Genomic DNA, 19,999 nt, shown 5'->3' with positions numbered 1-19,999 from the left:
AGTAAAGGTTTAAAATTATGCACCAAGCCTAAATAAAAACACTCCCATAAGAATATCAACTATTAAAGGGGAGGAGCGGTAAGTCGGCGGAAGGCCTCGGTCAGATGACCAAAAGTTCCAGCGGGGGGTGATCATGTGACTAAGACCCGCGTCAGGAAACACTTGTCCTATTTCTTGTCGAGTCTAATCTAACCTAACTGTACCCCATGAACTGTAAATAGAGATAATTAACTAAAAATCGATAGATTAAAAATAAGTGTGACTGTAACACCAGGAAGCTCTGAGCTACACGAGTATCAGTGGGGGTGCAAGAATGGGTTGGTGCATCACATGAACCTGAGCCTAGTAGCGTTGTGAGATAAGACGGAGAGATGGAGGGTGGTAGGTGGGGCAGAGCAGTGGTAGCACAGTGCCTGCTGTGAGAGCCTCAGTCAACACCGGGAAGCTCACAGAGTTGGATGTTCCGCGCTACACTTCTCAGCACTTCGCCACACTGACTACCACTCTGCTCTCACTGACTCTTGCCACACTATTTGCGAGAACATATTAAACTCTTACTGGTTTTCTTGCATTACGCAAGGTTAATTTCCCACACTGACTTTATCTATGAGCTGATTTACATATAAGTTAGTACTCTGAAAGATTTACAGTACAACTTCTGTCTATGACACAATAGTTCTGAAGAAAGAGGGCAAACTATAATAGGAAGAACGTAATCTACTATAAGTGAAGCAGTATCAGTGGTGGAGCAGCATCGGTGATAACGAGTGATCTACTGCACACTACTGGGCGACGGGGTCAAGTTGTCTGCGACACACTCACACACACACATACACATATACTCTCATACACTCTCTCACATTCACACTCATATTCACAAACACATCATGGCCAACAAGTTTCTGGAGGCGTTGCAATCTAAACTCCGGCTGAGAAACGTCATAATCCGAGAGTTTCTCGCAGAGTTCCTGGGCACCTTCATCTTGATCGTGAGTAAACTGAGCATCTTGTCTCCTTCCTCGTGTGTATGGTCATATCCGATGCAAACTATTGCTTTGGAAAAGAAAAATTTATTTGAATGACATAAAATGGCAATATTTTTGTTTATAACTGTAAACTATGTTACTAAGTAGGCCTACACACACACACACACACATATATATATATATATATATATATATATATATATATATATATATATATATATATATATATATATATATATATATATATATATATATATATTAATATATATTAACAAGCTTAGATACATCCTCAGTGTGCGACTACCCAATTTTATATGATAGTTACAATATGTTTATGTGTATATTACCTTACAAACTATGGATTTTAAGCATTCGAAACTGAAGTTCGTCATCCTGACTTAGGAGACTTCCACTAGGAAGATGACAACAGAGTTCAACATTCCACCGTGGATTCATTAGCTAGGCCAGTTTTATAGGTTTTGTTCTAGCAGCTCTGGTGTTACTGTTACTTGGGAATGATCGACACCCTTCAGAGGTGCCTTGATACTGGTGACTGGTTCTTGATACAAGGAATTAGAGCTACCGTCTCCTTCCTCTAATCAAACCTGATTATCTACTACTCTCAATCTCCTGGCGCTGACCCCTACGAGTTAGCGTTTCTCCACGAATATTATAATAATTATTACTTCTACTACTAATATTAATAATAAGTAGGGAATTACTGTCTCTCATACTGGCTTAATCCCACCATCCTACATAAGATAGAAGGAGCACTGCATCAGGCCTACTGGCCAATGCAAGGCAAGTCCAATATACTGTATGGCGAAACGTTTCCACAATAAGGATACCCAAGTGTTGTACATGTGTTTAATTTATCAACTTGTGGGTTCTCTGAACCAAATATCTACAAGGCGTGTCCAATTCACACTCACCCACACCTATTTACGTACTTGTCTAACCAATTTTTAAAGCTACCCAAAGTTGTCGCCTCAGTGGCGCTACTTGGGAGTTTGTTCCACTAATCCATAACTACTACCAAAACAATGGTTTCCTAAAGAACAAAAAGACACAATACCATGACTGGAACAGTACACAAATAACCCGTACATAGGAGCGAGGAGCTTACGACGACATTTCGGTCCGACTTGGACTATTTACAAAGTCCAGCTTTGCTGTCTCAGATATTTTCAGCACGTTATTTATATCCCCATTATTTATTTCTGTCTTGAGGGAATGAGAGACACCCAAGATCGATTCAATGAAAGGGAGAAGCCAGGCTATTAAGTGACTGGGGAAGGATGGTAAGGGTGGCAACAGCATCTTGGCTCTTTATGGTTTGTTCTCAGTAAACTCAGGATTTTCACTTCTGGTGAATAATAAGTTGGGGAGAACCTCATGCTGCAGGTCAGAGAGCCAGACTATACACCAGTAATGAGTCCTGGGAAAGTGCTGTTGATGGTGGTGGCTCTTATGCCACTAACATGGTAGATGTTAGTGGCATAAGTGGTGGTGTTGATTGAGGTGGTGGCAGTGCTTTAGAGGTAGTGGTAGCGGTGTTGGTGGTGCAAGTGACGGTAGAGGTAGCGTTAGTGGCGGCGATGGCAGTGGTGTTGGTGGTGGTATCATAAACGGGTCACGTTAATTAATGCTCCCGTTTTCTGCATTAATTAACTTAGTAATAAAGACTATCTACAGAAGAACAAAGCACTAAAAATAATCCGGTTTTCATTGAGAATAGTCAGCATTTTTTTACGTACTTGATCGCGGGACATAAAAGCAGTAGTGACCAGCCAGGTTTGTTGATCCATTGCTCCTGACCCTCCACAGGTTGGTATTTTCTTCATTAACACCAGAACCTCGCTGAACCTGTTTCTAACTGACCATAAGGCGCTTCTTCTCTCTTTTGACCATTTAACAACTTGTGGGGAGGGGATGCCAGTTCTGATTTCTAGTTTACGGTTTATTTAAATAACAAAAAGGCACAATACCGTGACTGGAACGATACACAAATAACCCGCACATAAAAGAGAGAAGCTTACGACGACGTTTCGGTCCGACTGGCTCGTCTTCCTTATTTCCCACTTCTACCACTACCACTACTACTACCTCTTCTTCTTCTACTACAACTACTGATGAAATTAAGACACATGTGCGGCGTCTGGTTGTCTTTGTTGTGGACGTTTCGCCATCCAGTGGCTGGCTGGATGGCGAAACGTCTACGGTGGGGATGCCCGGGTGTTGTGCATGTGTCATTTCATCCTGTCGGTATTATATACATTTCTTGTACTACTACTACTACTACTACTACTACTACCTCCACCTCCTCCTGCCTATATATAGCCGTCCTGCTCCACCTCTGTTAGTGTGGACCGGTAAGCCAGCGGAAGGCCTCGGTCAGATGACCAAAAGCTCCAAAGGCGGGTCATCATCTGACTAAGACCCGCGTCAGGAAACATTTGTCCTGTTTCCTGACGAACCTTACCTAACCTAACCTCTGTTAGTGTGACTTTGTCAATGGTCCAAGTCGGACCGAAACGTCGTCGTAAGCTTCTCTCTTTTATGTGCGGGTTATTTGTGTTACGGTTTATTTCCTTGATGTTGCTATGTCTGGCGTAGGTATGTTATGAGGGTTATGTCAGCCGTCTAACAGTGTTTCAGTTTGTGGCCCAATAATCATCCTGTCGCCCACTGACGACCGTGCGGCAGCAGCAACATCAACAGCAGGAGTAACAATATCATCAACAACAGCAGCGGCGGCAGCAACAGCAAAAGAGCAGCAGTGAAGCAGCAGCAGCAGCAGAATCAGAATTAGCAGCACTGCTATGCACAACCCTTTGGGTAAAATGTCTGAAATAACTGGTATGGAAAACATAACACGATAAATAGTTCCCCCGAGCGTTGTTAGGAGCCTTCCCTCACACGTCCTTCTACACGCCAAGAAACTGAAATAGATTTTAAGAACGTGTTCTAATAGATATAAAAAAATCTTAAAGTAAATTTGACGCGCATATTCGGCACCTGTCACAACGAACCACCAGTCACTCTGTCTGGGTGACAGTAGTATTATTCGAAATAAAGTAATGAACGAACAGGATATCTTCCCTGACTAGGTGAGTGAGGGATGGACCAGTCTTCCCTGACTAGGTGAGTGAGGGATGGACCAGTCTTCCCTGACTAGGTGAGTGAGGGATGGACCAGTGGAGTGTTAAGTGAGTAAGGGATGGGTTAGTGAATGGAAAATTTGCGTCCAGTATCATTTTACAAATATTACGCCTCAGAATCGTGATTTGACCTGATGCGGTGCCCTGGTATTTGGACACGTTTAGGGTCTAATCTGCCCCAAAAGTTTCGACCATCAGTTTGCACTGAGAACATGTAAAGCCAAAGAGTGATAGTGTAGAGAGCATATATATCACACCTTGTCTAAAGCTTTGGAAATTCCAGACTATAGCGACAGTTACGCAACCTTAAAAGGAGGTTCAAAAATCGTGAGAATGAAGGTGAGACAGATCACACATCTAATGAGCATCATAGTGTTAGTTTTCAAGGTTATTAGGAAAACTTTTCTAAGAGTGAACTTAGTTACTTCTGAGTTAAAGGTGAGGGTAACATTACGACAGAACCGGAATGGTGGTGGGTGGTGGTGATAATGATGATGGTGGTGGTGATGATGGTTATGGTGGTAGTGATGGAGGTGGTGGTGATGATGGTGGTGGTGATGATGGTGGTGGTGATGATGGTGGTGATAATGATGGTGGTGATAATGATGATGGTGGTGGTCGTCGTTGTTGTTGTCTCTTGAATAACTCAAAAGAGTCAAGCAGTGTAACTTGTTCCTAGTTGGGTCTTTCATCATTCCTCTTCCTCAGAATGCAACCGAGAGTAATTAACTAACGCTTAGCTACCTGCTTACTGCTAGTTGAACATGTCAGCAGGTGTATAAAGACTTACCTATTAAAGAACGTGAACCCCGGCCCCCAGAAAGCATGATTTCTGGCAGAGATATGTAAAGACTGACTAGGTAAAAGATAGAAGACTGCTATCAGGACCTTGAAGGCCCTATTCCGAAGCTAATCCGCAAAGAATCATGACCCAGCAAACTTCGATTTACAGAAGAAAGGGGGAACAGAAAGTAAATTTTTATTACAATAAAAATAATATTTATGACTTGTTTAATACTCAGGAGTATATCACGTGAAGAGCCTATTATTATTATTATTATTATTATTATTATTATTATTATTATTATTATTATTATTATAAGTATAGGGAAGTGCTAACCCCTTAAGAGAATAGGAGGTAATAAGGTTTGATCCAAGGAAAGGCAGAGCAGCTCCAGTTCCTTGAATCAAATCCCTTCATGAAAATGGAGGCATCCCCCATGAAAGGAAATCCGGATAAGGATTCCTAAGAGTAATCCAGAGTGAGAGTGCTTGTAGAAGGCAGCTGGCGAGTCTCTAGAATAATGAAGTGCCATAGTGCCAGACACTGAGGCGGCTAGTGGAGACTCCCGCCACCTGGTGGTGACTAGCCCTCTGGCGGTGACTCCAGCCACCTGGTGGTGACTCCTGCTACCCGGTGGTGGTTAGCTAACTGGCGGTGACTCCAGCCACCTGGTAGTGCCTTAGCCACCTGGTGTTGGCCCCTGCCACCTAGTGTTGACTCCAGCCGCCTGGTGGTGACTCCAGCCACCTGGTGTTCACTAGCCACCTGGTGGTGACTCAAGCCACCTGGTGGTGACTCCTACCAACTGTTGGTGACTCCTGCCACCTAGTGGTGACCTGCTCAAATGCTTTCTTTACAATCTCTCAGTGCAGCTGCAGTGAAGCTAAGGTTCGATGCTGATGCCAAGAGTGTACAAATGAATGTACTCCTGTGAATGTAAACCTGCGTGTGTGCACTTATGTGTGTACACCTGTGAGAATACCCTATGAATGTGTAACTCTGTGCATACCTGAATGATCAAAGCTCTTGGTCATTCCAGACTTAAGGGAAGGAGGGGGGAAGGAGTGAAGTTGGATGATTTGCATACATTAGTCTTGGTGCTGACTTTGAGCCTATAACACTTTCTGATGCTATAGCTGACCTTGAGCCTATAGCTTTCTCTGAGCCTGTAGCTGACCTCGAGTCAATATCTAGCCCTCTTGTAGTCTTGAGAGTGTTTAACCATAACTCAGGGGCACTCGTGCTACACACCCAGAGAAACTAAAGCATGTTGAAGAGTGCTGGAACACACACCTGCTGTACTGTGTAAGTAATTTTAATTTTCCATATGTAGTGAGCTGTGGACAACGGCTGTTGGGTCTTCAAGATTGTAAGTCTTGTGTATAAGGTCATTGGACTGTCGAGTGGCTGGCTGATGGGAAAGTGAGGACAGTAGGAAGGAAGGTGAGTGAAGACCCAGGGAGAAGATGAAGAGACTTAGGTGACAATGGCCTGGAGACAACTAGCAATTATAACTTGGGAAACACTAAACCCATAGGGCTCATACAGCGCCAGGGAAGCGAGAAGGGAGTAACCAAACTAAATTTAGGAAGGGAAGGTTGGCTGTATTTAATTAGATGGAGACAAATTAGTATATAAAATACCAACGCGATGGAAAAAGAGAGAGAAATGCAGAATGAAGGGATCCTTTATTGCCAATGTTTCCCTCACAAAATGGGCTTTATCAAGTAAAAAACAGATCTACCGGGAAGAGAGAATGTGCTCACGGACGTGCGTACATTATAAGAACATTCTCTCTCCCCAGGTAGATCTATTTGTGACTTGATAAAGCCCACTGTGGGGGCTAAACGTTGTCAGTAAATGATCGCATCATTCTGCAGTTGTATCTCTTTCTTTTCTAGTTATTTAGATCATGAGCTCTTCACCAGTTTCAAGACACTCCCCCCTCCCCCACCCACCCTGGAAGAGAGACATCCAGAAGAGCTAGAGAGAAGTGGGAGAGGGTGGGCGGAGGTGAAGGGAAACCTCTAGAGTGGCAAAGAGAAAGGTCCATGGGGACTTTCGAACAAGTTCACCATTGAATAACTGGAAACATTCTAATGAACATCGAAACATCGACGTGAATACAGTACTACTAGGAATTATTAAATTTGGGGAGAAACGTTTAAAAGCTGAGAATGTGTAGAGATGGAGAAGTAGAGAGAGCAGAACACTGTCAGAAGAGAGATTCAAGTGTGTGAAAGGGAAAGCGGTAAGACAGGATGCAAGGAGAGATACCGTTAACCTAGAACACTGCAACATGAACATGGAGGAAACAAATAAAGTGGATGTCAGTACGACAAAAACAAATCAAGGAGCATGTATATATATATATATATATATATATATATATATATATATATATATATATATATATATATATATATATATATATATATATATATATATATGTCGTGCCGAATATGTAAAACTGGTCAATTAGCAAGAACTCATTTAAAATTAAGTCCTTTCTAAAATTTTCTCTTATACATTTAAAGATATATTTTTTTCATTAATGTTAATGTAATTTTTTTTAATTTTGCTACAAAAGGAACTTAGAAAACTTACCTAACCTTATTATAACAAGAACAATTTATTTTAGCCTAACCCAACTAAATATATTTTAGATTTGTTTACAATAATTTAATACTAAACAAACACAGTGAAACATATTTTTTTCGTTAGGTTCAGAATGATTTTGGCGAAATTATTGCATACACAAATTTTCGCTTGTCCTATATGGCAAGATGAACGTTGCTATTTAAGCCAAGATCGCAAGTTCTGCCTATTCGGCACGACATATATATATATATATATATATATATATATATATATATATATATATATATATATATATATATATTATATATATATATATATATATGTCGTGCCGAATATGTAAAACTGGTCAATTAGCAAGAACTCATTTAAAATTAAGTCCTTTGTAAAATTTTCTCTTATACGTTTAAAGATATATTTTTTTCATTAATGTTGATGTAAAAATTTATAATTTTGCACCAAAAGGAACTTAGAAAACTTACCTAACCTTATTATAACAAGAACAATTTATTTTAGCCTAACCCAACTAAATATATTTTAGATTTGTTTACAGTAATTTAATACTAAACAAACACAGTGAAATATATTTTTTTCGTTAGGTTCAGAATGATTTTGGCGAAATTATTGCATACACAAATTTTCACTTGTCCTATATGGCAAGATGAACGTTGCTATTTAAGCCAAGATGGCAAGTTCTGCCTATTCGGCACGACATATATATATATATATATATATATATATATATATATATATATATATATATATATATATATATATATATATATATATATATATTTGTGTGTTTGTGTGTGTGTGTGTGTGTGTTGTGTTTGTGTGTGTGTGTGTGTGTGTGTGTGTGTGTGTGTGTGTAAAACTTGCTATTTTGGTTTAAATAGCAACGGTTTTTTTGCCGAATCAGGCAACGAAAATTTGTGTATGCAATAATTTCGCAAAAATCATTCTGAACCTAACAAATAAAAATTATATTTCACTGTGTTTGTTTATTATTAAATTACTGTAAACTTATCTAAATTATATTAGTTGGATTAGGCTAAAATAAATTGTTCTTGTTATAATAAGGTTCGGTAAATTTTCTAAGATTCTTTTGGACCAAATTAAAAATTTTTTACACCAACATTAATGAAAAAAATGTATCTTTAAACGTATAAGAGAAAATTTTAGAAAGGACTTAATTTTAAATGAGTTCTTGCTAATTGACCAGTTTTACATATTCGGCACGACATATATATATATATATATATATATATATATATATATATATATATATATATATATATATATATATATGCAAAACAACCACTCTGAAAGAATAGAGAAATTCCAAGCGCTTTCGTGACTACTCACATTATCAAGGATAATGTGAGTAGTCACGAAAGCGCTTGGAATTTCTCTATTCTTTCAGAGTGGTTGTTTTGCATATTCTGAAATCACCTGTTTACTGTGATCTTATTGCATATATATATATATATATATATATATATATATATATATATATATATATATATATATATATATATTTCTAAAGAAAAATTGCAAAGGTTAGTGGATGAGTTTGGGAATGTGTATAAAGGTAGAAAGTTGAAAGTGAACATAGAAAAGAGTAAAGTGATGAAGGTATCAAATGATTTAGATAAAGAAAAATTGGATATCAAATTGGGGAGGAGGAGTATGGAAGAAGTGAATGTTTTCAGATACTTGGGAGTTGACGTGTCGGCGGATGGATTTATGAAGGATGAGGTTAATCATAGAATTGATAAGGGAAAAAAGTGAGTGGTGCGTTGAGGTATATGTGGAGATGAGAAATGTTATCTATGGAGGCAAAGAAGGGAATGTATGAAAGCATAGTAGTACCAACACTCTTATATGGGTATGAAGCTTGGGTGGTCAATGCAGCAGCGAGGAGACGGTTGGAGGCAGTGGAGATGTCCTGTCTAAGGGCAATGTGTGGTGTAAATATTATGCAGAAAATTCGGAGTGTGGAAATTAGGAGAAGGTGTGGAGTTAATAAAAGTATTGGTCAGAGGGCTGAAGAGGGGTTGTTGAGGTGGTTTGGTCATTTAGAGAAATGCAGCAGCGAGGAGGCGGTTGGAGACACTGTGACTCCCTACATCACCACCTGTGACTCCCTACATCACTACCACCTGTGACTCCCTACATCACCTGTGACTTCCTATATCACTACCACCTATGACTCCCTACATCACCTGTGACTCCCTACATCACCACCTGTGACTCCCTACATCACTACCACCTGTGACTCCCTACATCACCACCTGTGACTCCCTAAATCACTACCTCCTGTGACTCCCTACATCACCACCTGTGACTCCCTACATCACTACCACCTGTGACTCCCTACATCACCACCTGTGACTCCCTACATCACTACCACCTGTGATTCCCTACATCACCACCTGTGACTCCCTACATCACTACCACCTGTGACTCCCTACATCACCACCTGTGACTCCCTACATCACTACCACCTGTGACTCCCTACATCACCACCTGTGACTCCCTACATCACTACCTCCTGTGACTCCCTACATCACCACCTGTGACTCCCTACATCACTGCCTCCTGTGACTCCCTACATCACCTGTGACTCCCTACATCACCACCTGTGACTCCCTACATCACTGCCTCCTGTGACTCCCTACATCACCTGTGACTCCCTACATCACCACCTGTGACTCCCTACATCACTGCCTCCTGTGACTCCCTACATCACCTGTGACTCCCTACATCACCACCTGTGACTCCCTGCATTTGCTTAATCCCTCTTAACCAGCACTGGTATGCCAGTAGTTGCTAAATCACTCAGTGGCTCGATATCTGAGTAACTCTCCGCGCTGAAGACATTTTCCCAGACGAACACAATGCTCACCACCAAGTGAGATAAGTGTGAATGGTAGGTCACTAGAGTTTGACAGTTGAGAAGTGGGGAGACAGTTATTTCCTTGCATGACAGAGTAGTGATATAATCATGAATTGCTAATTATTGAGTTTATTATCATGTACTGTACTGTATGATCCCACTATCCTGTAATCTTACTGGCAAGTAAACTCAAATGTTGAGGAATAAATGATGTTTATAAGAATTAGTACTGAGATCTCTATGTACACACACACACACACACACACACACACACACACACACACACACACACACACACACTGACGACACTGGAGGACAGGAGGGTCAGGGGTGACATGATAACGACATACAAAATACTGCGTGGAATAGATAAGGTGGACAGAGACAGGATATTCCAGAGATGGGACACAGAAACAAGGGGTCACAATTGGAAGTTGAAGACTCAGATGAGCCAAAGGGATGTTAGGAAGTATTTCTTCAGCCACAGTGCTGTTAGGAAGTGGAATAGTCTGGCAAGTGATGTAGTGGAGGCAGGAACCATACATAGTTTTAAGACGAGGTATAATAAAGCTCATGGAGCAGGGAGGACCAAGTAGCGGTCAGTGAAGAGACGGGGCCAGGAGCTGAGTATGGACCCCTGCAACCACAATTAGGTGAGTACACACACACCCAAAGGGTCCCCCACCAAACCCACTCAGGCTTTCCCCCACCCCCCTATCCCCGCCCGCCTACCGCCCCTCCTGAGCCTCTGAAACTCTACCCATCCCTACCACAGACACACCCAAGCACATACCCATACACAACACACAACACACACACTCCAGCTCTCTCGCGCGCGCCGTAGGAGGTGAGGCCTAGTGACTGCAGAACTGACCGTAGTTTTAAGACAACAAAGACAGTGCACAGTGGGAACCAAGTGATTGGGTGCATATGTAGCACATATGTGGTATATACGTGGGTAATAAGGACCCACACACACATCCTTTTCCACCCCCTAATCCCTCTTTCCCTCTGCCACTGTCCTCCTCCCCACTCTACATCCTTCTCCCCTCCTCCCTACCTTCCTCCCTTTTCCCTCCCAATAACAAACACCCACCTTCACACCCACACACACACACACACACACACACACACACACACACACCTGTGTCATTGACGTGTATAGTATGCAAAATTATGGAGAAGATTATCAGGAGGAGAGTGGTGGAGCACCTGGAACGGAACAGGAGTATAAATGCCAACCAGCACGGATTCACGGAAGGCAAATCCTGTGTCACAAACCTTCTGGAGTTTTATGATAAAATAACAGAAGTAAGACAAGAGAGAGAGGGGTGGGTTGATTGCATCTTCTTGGACTGCAAGAAGGCCTTTGACACAGTTCCTCACAAGAGATTAGTGCAGAAGCTAGAGCATCAGGCGCATATAACAGGAAGGGCACTGCAATGGATCAGAGAATACCTGACAGGGAGGCAACAACGAGTCATGGTACGTAATGATGTATCACAGTGGGCACCTGTGACGAGCGGGGTCCCACAGGGGTCGGTCCTAGGACCAGTGCTATTTTTGGTATATGTGAACGACATGACGGAAGGGTTAGACTCAGAAGTGTCCCTGTTTGCAGATGATGTGAAGTTAATGAGGAGAATTAAATCTGATGAGGACCAGGCAGGACTTCAAAGAGACCTGGACAGACTGGACACCTGGTCCAGCAAATGGCTTCTCGAATTTAATCCTGCCAAATGCAAAGTCATGAAGATGGGGGAGGGGCACAGAAGACCACAGACAGAGTATAGGCTAGGTGGCCAAAGACTGCAAACCTCACTCAAGGAGAAAGAGCTTGGGGTGAGTATAACACCGAGCATGTCTCCGGAAGCACACATCAATCAGATAACTGCTGCAGCATATGGGCGCCTGGCAAACCTGAGAACAGCATTCCGATACCTTAGTAAGGAATCATTCAAGACACTGTACACCGTGTATGTCAGGCCCATACTGGAGTATGCAGCACCTGTTTGGAACCCGCACTTGATAAAGCACGTCAAGAAACTAGAGAAAGTACAAAGGTTTGCGACAAGGTTAGTTCCAGAGCTAAGGGGAATGTCCTATGAGGAAAGATTAAGGGAAATCGGCCTGACCACACTGGAGGACAGGAGGGTCAGGGGAGACATGATAACGACATATAAAATCCTGCGTGGAATAGACAAGGTGGACAAAGACAGGATGTTCCAGGGAGGGGACACAGAAACAAGAGGCCACAATTGGAAGTTGAAGACACAAATGAGTCAGAGAGATAGTAGGAAGTATTTCTTCAGTCACAGAGTTGTAAGGCAGTGGAATAGCCTAGAAAATGACGTAGTGGAGGCAGGAACCATACACAGTTTTAAGACGAGGTTTGATAAAGCTCATTGAGCGGGGAGAGAGAGGGCCTAGTAGCAACCGGTGAAGAGGCGGGGCCAGGAGCTAGGACTCGACCCCTGCAACCACAAATAGGTGAGTACAAATAGGTGAGTACACACACACACACACACACACACACACCTAGTAGCGATCAGTGAAGAGGCGGGGCCAGGAGCTCGGACTCGACCCCCGCAACCTCAACTAGGTGAGTACACACACACACACACACACATAGACACACACACACACTCACACACACACACACACACACACACACACACACACACACACACACACACACACACACACACACACACACGCACACACACACGCACACACACGCACACACATACAACAGGCCTAGTGTCTAATCGACATGTGCCTAGGACCAAATGGTAACTAACACACACACACACACACAATCGGACTGACGACACTGGAGGACAGGCGGGTCAGGGGAGACATGATAACGACATACAAAATACTGCGTGGAAGAGATAAGGTAGACAGAGACAGGTTGTTCCAGAGAGGGGACACAAACATGGGGTCACAATTGGAAGCTGAATACTCAGACGAGTCATAGGGATGTTAGGATGTATTTCTTCAGTCACAGTCGTCAGGAAGTGGAATAGCCTAACAAGTGATGTAGTGGAGGCAGGAACCATACATAGCTTTAAGACGAGGTATGACAACGCTCTGGAAGCAGAGAGAGAGAGAGGACTTACCTGGAGTTTACCTGGAGAGAGTTCCGGGGGTCAACGCCCCCGCGGCCCGGTCTGTGACCAGGCCTCCTTAGGTCAGTGTCCCAGGATGCGACCCACACCAGTCGACTAACACCCAGGTACCCATTTTACTGATGGGGAACATAGACAACAGGTGGAAAGAAACACGTCCAATGTTTCTACTCTGGCTGGGAATCGAACCCAGGCACTCACCGTGTGAAGCGAGAGCGTTAACCACCAGGCCACCAGAGCCCACCAGGGCCAGTAGCGATCAGTGAAGAGGCGGGGCCAGGAGCTATGAATCGACCCCTGCAACCACAAATAGGTGAGTACACACACATACACACACACACACACACTCGCACACACACACACACACACACACACACACACACACACACACACACATATATATACACACACACACACACACACACACACACACACACACACACACACACACACACACACACACACACACACACACACACATACATACGTACAGACATACACACACACACGCATGCACATACAACAGGCCTCGTGTCTAATCGACATGTGCCTAGGACCAAATGGTAACTAACACACACACACACACACACACACACACACACACACACACACACACACACACATATACGTACAGACATACACACACACACGCATGCACATACAACAGGCCTAGTGTCTAATCGACATGTGCCTAGGACCAAATGGTAACTAACACACACACACGCACACACACACACACACACACACACACACACACACACACACACACACACACACACACACACACACACACACACACACACACACACACTCCAGTGTCTGACGACACTGGAGGACAGGAGGGTCAGGGGTGACATGATAACAACATACAAAATACTGCATGGAATAGACAAGGTGGACAAAGACAGGACGTTCCAGAGATGGGACACAGAAACAAGGGGTCACAATTCGAAGCTGAAGACCCAGATGAGTCAAAGGGATGTTAGGAAGTATTTCTTCAGTCATAGAGTAGTTAGGAAGTGGAATAGTCTGGCAAGCAATGTAGTGGAGGCAGGAACTATACATAGTTTTAAGACGAGGTATGATAAAGCTCATGGAGCAGGGAGAGGGAGGAGCTAGCAGCGGTCAGTGAAGAGGTGGGACCAGGAGTTGAGTATCGACCCCTGCAACCACAATTAGGTGAGTACAAGTAGGTGAGTACACACCCACACACACCATCTCTCCTCTACCTCTCCCTTCTCTCTCTCTTTCTCCTCTACCTCTACCTTTGCTCTCTCCCCCCATCTCTTTCCCTCTCTTTCCCCTCTACCTTTCCCTTCTCCCCTAAAAAAAAAATGGTGGGTCAGAGGGGGACCTCAAAGGACCCAGGGATCGGGAGAGAATCGTTCTGGTGGGGAGGAGTGGATGGAAGAGCAGTGCAAAAGGATGGAACAAGAGTGGGAGAGAAAACTAGGACAGCTTTATACAAAAATGGAGACAGAGCTTTCTGTGAAATTGGAAAAGAGGTTGGAGGAGGAGAAGAAGAAATGGGAGTCTCAAGTCAAAACTGCAGTAGCCAGGATAAGGGTCCTAGAAGATGAGATAAGGAGGCTGAAGCGAGTTACAGGGGTATTGACTAGAGACGACACAGCATATGAAGCTGGGAGGTTTAACGGGAAAGGAGGTATAACTTATGCTAAGGCCACATCAGCCTACCAAGCAGGGCCAATGGGTGAAGGGGGAGAGTAGCTGGGTGGCATGTTCATGCAGTGGCATGAACATACCACTAAGAGCTACTGGAAAAAAACAAGGGAGAAAATGGCCATGTACAGACACAAACCACAATCACAGAGGGAAAGGCAATGGAAGGAGAGGGTTAAGTCAGTGTTTATTCATGGGTTTTAGGAGAGCAAGGGAAGGACCTACACTGAAAGGCGGCAGGCAGAAAGAAAGGAGATTGAGAACATCATCACAGGAATAGGTGAAGAGGACATGTCCGAGATTGTAAATTTTCAGAGAATAGGGGGGTATTTGAAGGGGAGAAAATGACTGATCAAGCTGATTTTCAGGACAGAAACAGTGCAGAACAGGATCCTCCAAGAGAAGCAACAGTTGAAGGATTCGGCAAAATACAAGAGGGTGTTCCTAGACCGAGACAGAACAAAAACAGAATGACAGCAGCTGTGGGAGAGGACACAAAAGTGAAAGGAGATAGGAGAGACAAGGACAGAATCAGCAGAGGACAACCGGAGGAGGGCAGAGCATCAAGAGCAAGCACACACAGAACCATCCCCAGAACCCCACAACCAAATGCACTACCCCAACACAAAACACAATCTACATCCACAGTTCCCACCCAGCACTCAGTTATAGAATCCCACAGAACACTGCCAGGTCCCCCACCCTCACAGACTCTCCAAAACACAGTATTGGAGAGGAAACTGAAGGTATGGTACACCAACGCTGATGGAATAACAAATAAGTGGGAGGAGTGGCACGAAAGAGTCAAAGAGGCATCACTGGACATTATAGCTCTCGCAGAAACCAGGCTCACAGGTATGATAACAGATGCCATCTTTCCAACAGGATGTCAGATCCTGAGGAAAGACAAGAGGGAACAGAAGGGGTAGAGGAGTGGCACTGCTGGTCAAAAACCGATGGGATTTTGATTAGCTGGAGAGAGGAGACAGTGGAGAAGCAAGGAATTACATAGTAGGGGCGCTTCAGTCTGGAGGTCCCAAGGTGGTAATTGCAGTGATGTATAACCCACCACAGAACAGCAGGAGGCCAAGGCAAGAGTATGATGAGAGTAATAGAGCGATGTTTGATACACTGGCTGAAGTGGTAAGAAGGGCTCTTGCGAGCAGGACAGAGCTACTGATCATGGGTGACTTCAACCACAAGGAAATTGATTGGGAGAACTTGGAGCCACATGGGGGCCAAGAAACGTGGAGGACTAAGATGATGGAGGTGATACTGGAAAACTTCATGTACCAACCTGTAAGGGATACTACCAGAGTGAGGGGAGAGGATGAACCAGCGAGACTGGACCTAGTATTCATGTCGAGTAGTGCAGATACTGAGGACATCACATATGAAAGATCCCTTGGGGCCAGCAATCATGTGGTTTTAAGATTCGAAAACACAGTAGAGTTACAAGTGGAGGGGGCAACAGGAAGAGCCAGACGAATGAAGCCAAACTACAAGAAGGGGGACTATGTGGGAATGAAGAACTTCCTGAACGAGGTTCAGTGGGACAGAGAACTGGCAGGGAAGTCAGTAAACGAGATGATGGAATACGTGACAACAATATGCAAGGAAGCTGAGGAGAGGTTTGTACCCAAGGGTAACAGGAAAAATGAAAAAGCCAGGATGAGCCCACGGTTCACCCAAAGGTGCAAGGAGGCCAAAACCAAGTGTGCTAGGGAATGGAAGAAGTATAGAAGGCAAAGGACCCAGGAGAATAAAGAGAGCAGTCGTAGAGCCAGAAATGAATGTGCACAGGAAAGAAGGGAGGTCCAACGGCAATATGAGAATGACATAGCAGCGAAAGTCAAATCTAACCCGAAGCTGTTGTACAGCCACACCAGGAGGAAAACAACAGTTAAGGACCAGGTAATCAGGCTAAGGAAGGAAGGAAAAGAGATCACAAGAAACGACCGAGAAGTATGTGAGGAACTCAACATGAGATTCAAGGAAGTGTTCACAGAGGAGACAGAAGGGACTCCAGAAAGACTGAGAGGTGGGGTACGCCACCAAGTGTTGGACACAATACACGCAATCGAGGAAGAAGTGAAGAGGCCTCTGAGTGAGCTAGACACCTCAAAGGCGATGGGGCCGGATAACATCTCTCCATGGGTCCTGAGAGAGGGTGCAGAGGCGCTATGTGTACCCTTAACAATATTCAACACGTCTATCGAAACAGGGAGATTACCTCAGCAACGCGAGAGAGATAAATAAAACTTGGTGATTGTATCCATAAATAGTTGGAAAAGACACGTGAACATACACTATGACTTTTATATTATACAGCGTCTCGGTCCTGGGACTTTGTTCTCTAATAAACCCAAGATAAGCCGTAATGAACAATTGTCAACGAATGAGCAGAATACTGGGCGGGTACCCGAACCGTGGACCTTGTAGGGTTGAACCTGGAATATACAAGAAGCATGTTTCGAGTCCCCGCCCAGTATTATGTTTTCTAATAAATATATCCTATATACTAAGAACTTCATAAAACCACTAGTGATTTTACTATTACAATGCTCTGAGCATCGCTGTTCACACCTGCAGTGTGTTAAAATAACTATGTTAATGAACCAGCACGGTAATGTCGAGTCTGGGAATGTTCTTATGTTACCTTATGGGATGTGAAAGCGATTCCAGAGCTCTGATCTCTGTATGTAACAACAGGCTGGACCTTATAAAGTAAAAGGACACAAGTGGAACTAATGTGACATTTTGATGGGCAAAGTTTCGCTCTCCAGGAGCTATGTCAAGCCGAAACGTTGCCACAATAAAATGTCACATTAGTTGCACTTGTGTCCTTTTACTTTACATATTGTCGGTAATTCTACCAAAATATATACAGGCTGGACCTTGATGCTGGTCAAGGGCTCTTGTTCCAAGAAATTAGAACTGCCTTCCTCTTCATAGGATTTAGCCTTATTACATCACAGTTCCCAGACGCTGTATGGCTCTTACAGGTTTAACGCCCACTTATGAAAAAATATAATAATAATAATAATAATAATAATAATAATAATAATAATAATAATAATAACAATAATAATAATAATAATAATTGGTTGGATATATACACCTACACCTTAAGATGAGATCATTATCAAGGATAGCACTAAAGTCTTTAGGGTCTTACAAGCGCCTGGAAATGGGAGGTAATGGGGTTTGATCCAGAGAATGGGTGTTTCTATTTCTTAGAACACAAGTCCTTCACCAGCATCAAGGTCCACAGGTGGGGCCCTTGATGGATGAGATGAGTGGAGGCCCTTGATGGTTGTGATGGGTTGAGGTCCTGATGGTGGTGGTGGGTGGGGACCATGATGGTGGTGGTGGGTGAGGACCATGATGGTGGTGGTGGGTGGGAACCATGATGGTGGTGGTGGGTGGGAATCATGATGGTGATGGGTGGGAACTATGATGGTGGTGGTGGGTGGGAACTATGATGGTGGTGGTGGGTGGGGACCATGATGGTGGTGGTGGGTGGGAACCATGATGGTGGTTGTGGGTGGGAACCATGATGGTGGTGGTGGGTGGGGACCATGATGGTGGTGGTGGATGGGAACCATGATGGTGGTGGTGGGTGGGAACCATGATGGTGGTTGTGGGTGGGAACCATGATGGTGGTGGTGGTGGGTTGGAACCATGATGGTGGTGGTGGGTGGGGACCATGATGGTGGTGGTGGATGGGAACCATGATGGTGGTGGTGGATGGGGACCATTATGGTGGTGGTGGGTGGGAACCATGATATTGGTGGTGGGTGGGGACCATGATGGTGGTGGTGAGTGGGAACCAGGATGGTGGTGGTGGGTGGGAACCATGATGGTGGTGGTGGGTGGGGACCATGATGGTGGTGGTGGGTGGGAACCATGATGGTGGTGGTGGGTGAGAACCATGATGGTGGTGATGGGTGGGGCCCATGATGGTGGTGGTGGGTGGGAACCATGATGGTGGTGGTGGGTGGGAACCATGATGGTGGTGGTGGGTGGGAACCGTGGTGGCGGTGGGTGGGGCCCATGATGGTGGTGGTGGGTGGGGACCATGATGGTGGTGGTTGGTGGGAACCATGATGGTGGTGGTGGTGGGTGGGGACCATGATGGTGGTGGTGGGTGGGGACCATGATGGTGGTGGTGGGTGGGGACCATGATGGTGGTGGTGGGTGGGAACCATGATGGTGGTGGTGGGTGGGAACCATGATGGTGGTGGTGGGAACCATGATGGTGGTGGTGGATGGGGACCATTATGGTGGTGGTGGGTGGGAACCATGATATTGGTGGTGGGTGGGGACCATGATGGTGGTGGTGAGTGGGAACCAGGATGGTGGTGGTGGGTGGGAACCATGATGGTGGTGGTGGGTGGGGACCATGATGGTGGTGGTGGGTGGGAACCATGATGGTGGTGGTGGGTGAGAACCATGATGGTGGTGATGGGTGGGGCCCATGATGGTGGTGGTGGGTGGGAACCATGATGGTGGTGGTGGGTGGGAACCGTGGTGGCGGTGGGTGGGGCCCATGATGGTGGTGGTGGGTGGGGACCATGATGGTGGTGGTGGGTGGGGACCATGATGGTGGTGGTGGTGGGTGGGGACCATGATGGTGGTGGTGGGTGGGGACCATGATGGTGGTGGTGGGTGGGGACCATGATGGTGGTGGTGGGTGGGAACCATGATGGTGGTGGTGGGTGGGAACCATGATGGTGGTGGTGGGAACCATGATGGTG

At 44.6% G+C, this 19,999-nt stretch overlaps 2 protein-coding genes across 4 annotated transcripts in view; one reads left to right on the top strand and one right to left on the bottom strand.

The window, feature by feature from the left end:
- ATPCL (ATP-citrate synthase) overlaps positions 1-19,999 on the bottom strand; it is a 391,624-nt gene that overhangs the window by 229,121 nt on the left and 142,504 nt on the right. The window lies entirely within an intron of this gene.
- Positions 403-19,999, top strand: part of LOC128685200 (aquaporin-9) — a 131,681-nt gene continuing 112,084 nt past the window's right edge. Inside the window, exon 1 of one of the 2 annotated variants that reach the window (XM_070082253.1) lies at positions 403-989. In XM_070082253.1, the coding sequence (XP_069938354.1) occupies positions 888-989 (102 nt within the window). In that variant the 5' untranslated portion in view covers positions 403-887. The remainder of the gene's footprint in view (positions 990-19,999) is intronic. The other variant, XM_070082254.1, reaches the window with a different exon arrangement.

This window comes from Cherax quadricarinatus, chromosome 7, assembly GCF_038502225.1.
Source record: "Cherax quadricarinatus isolate ZL_2023a chromosome 7, ASM3850222v1, whole genome shotgun sequence".
NCBI lineage: Eukaryota > Metazoa > Arthropoda > Malacostraca > Decapoda > Parastacidae > Cherax > Cherax quadricarinatus.
This window is presented reverse-complemented; position numbering and strand designations above follow the sequence as displayed.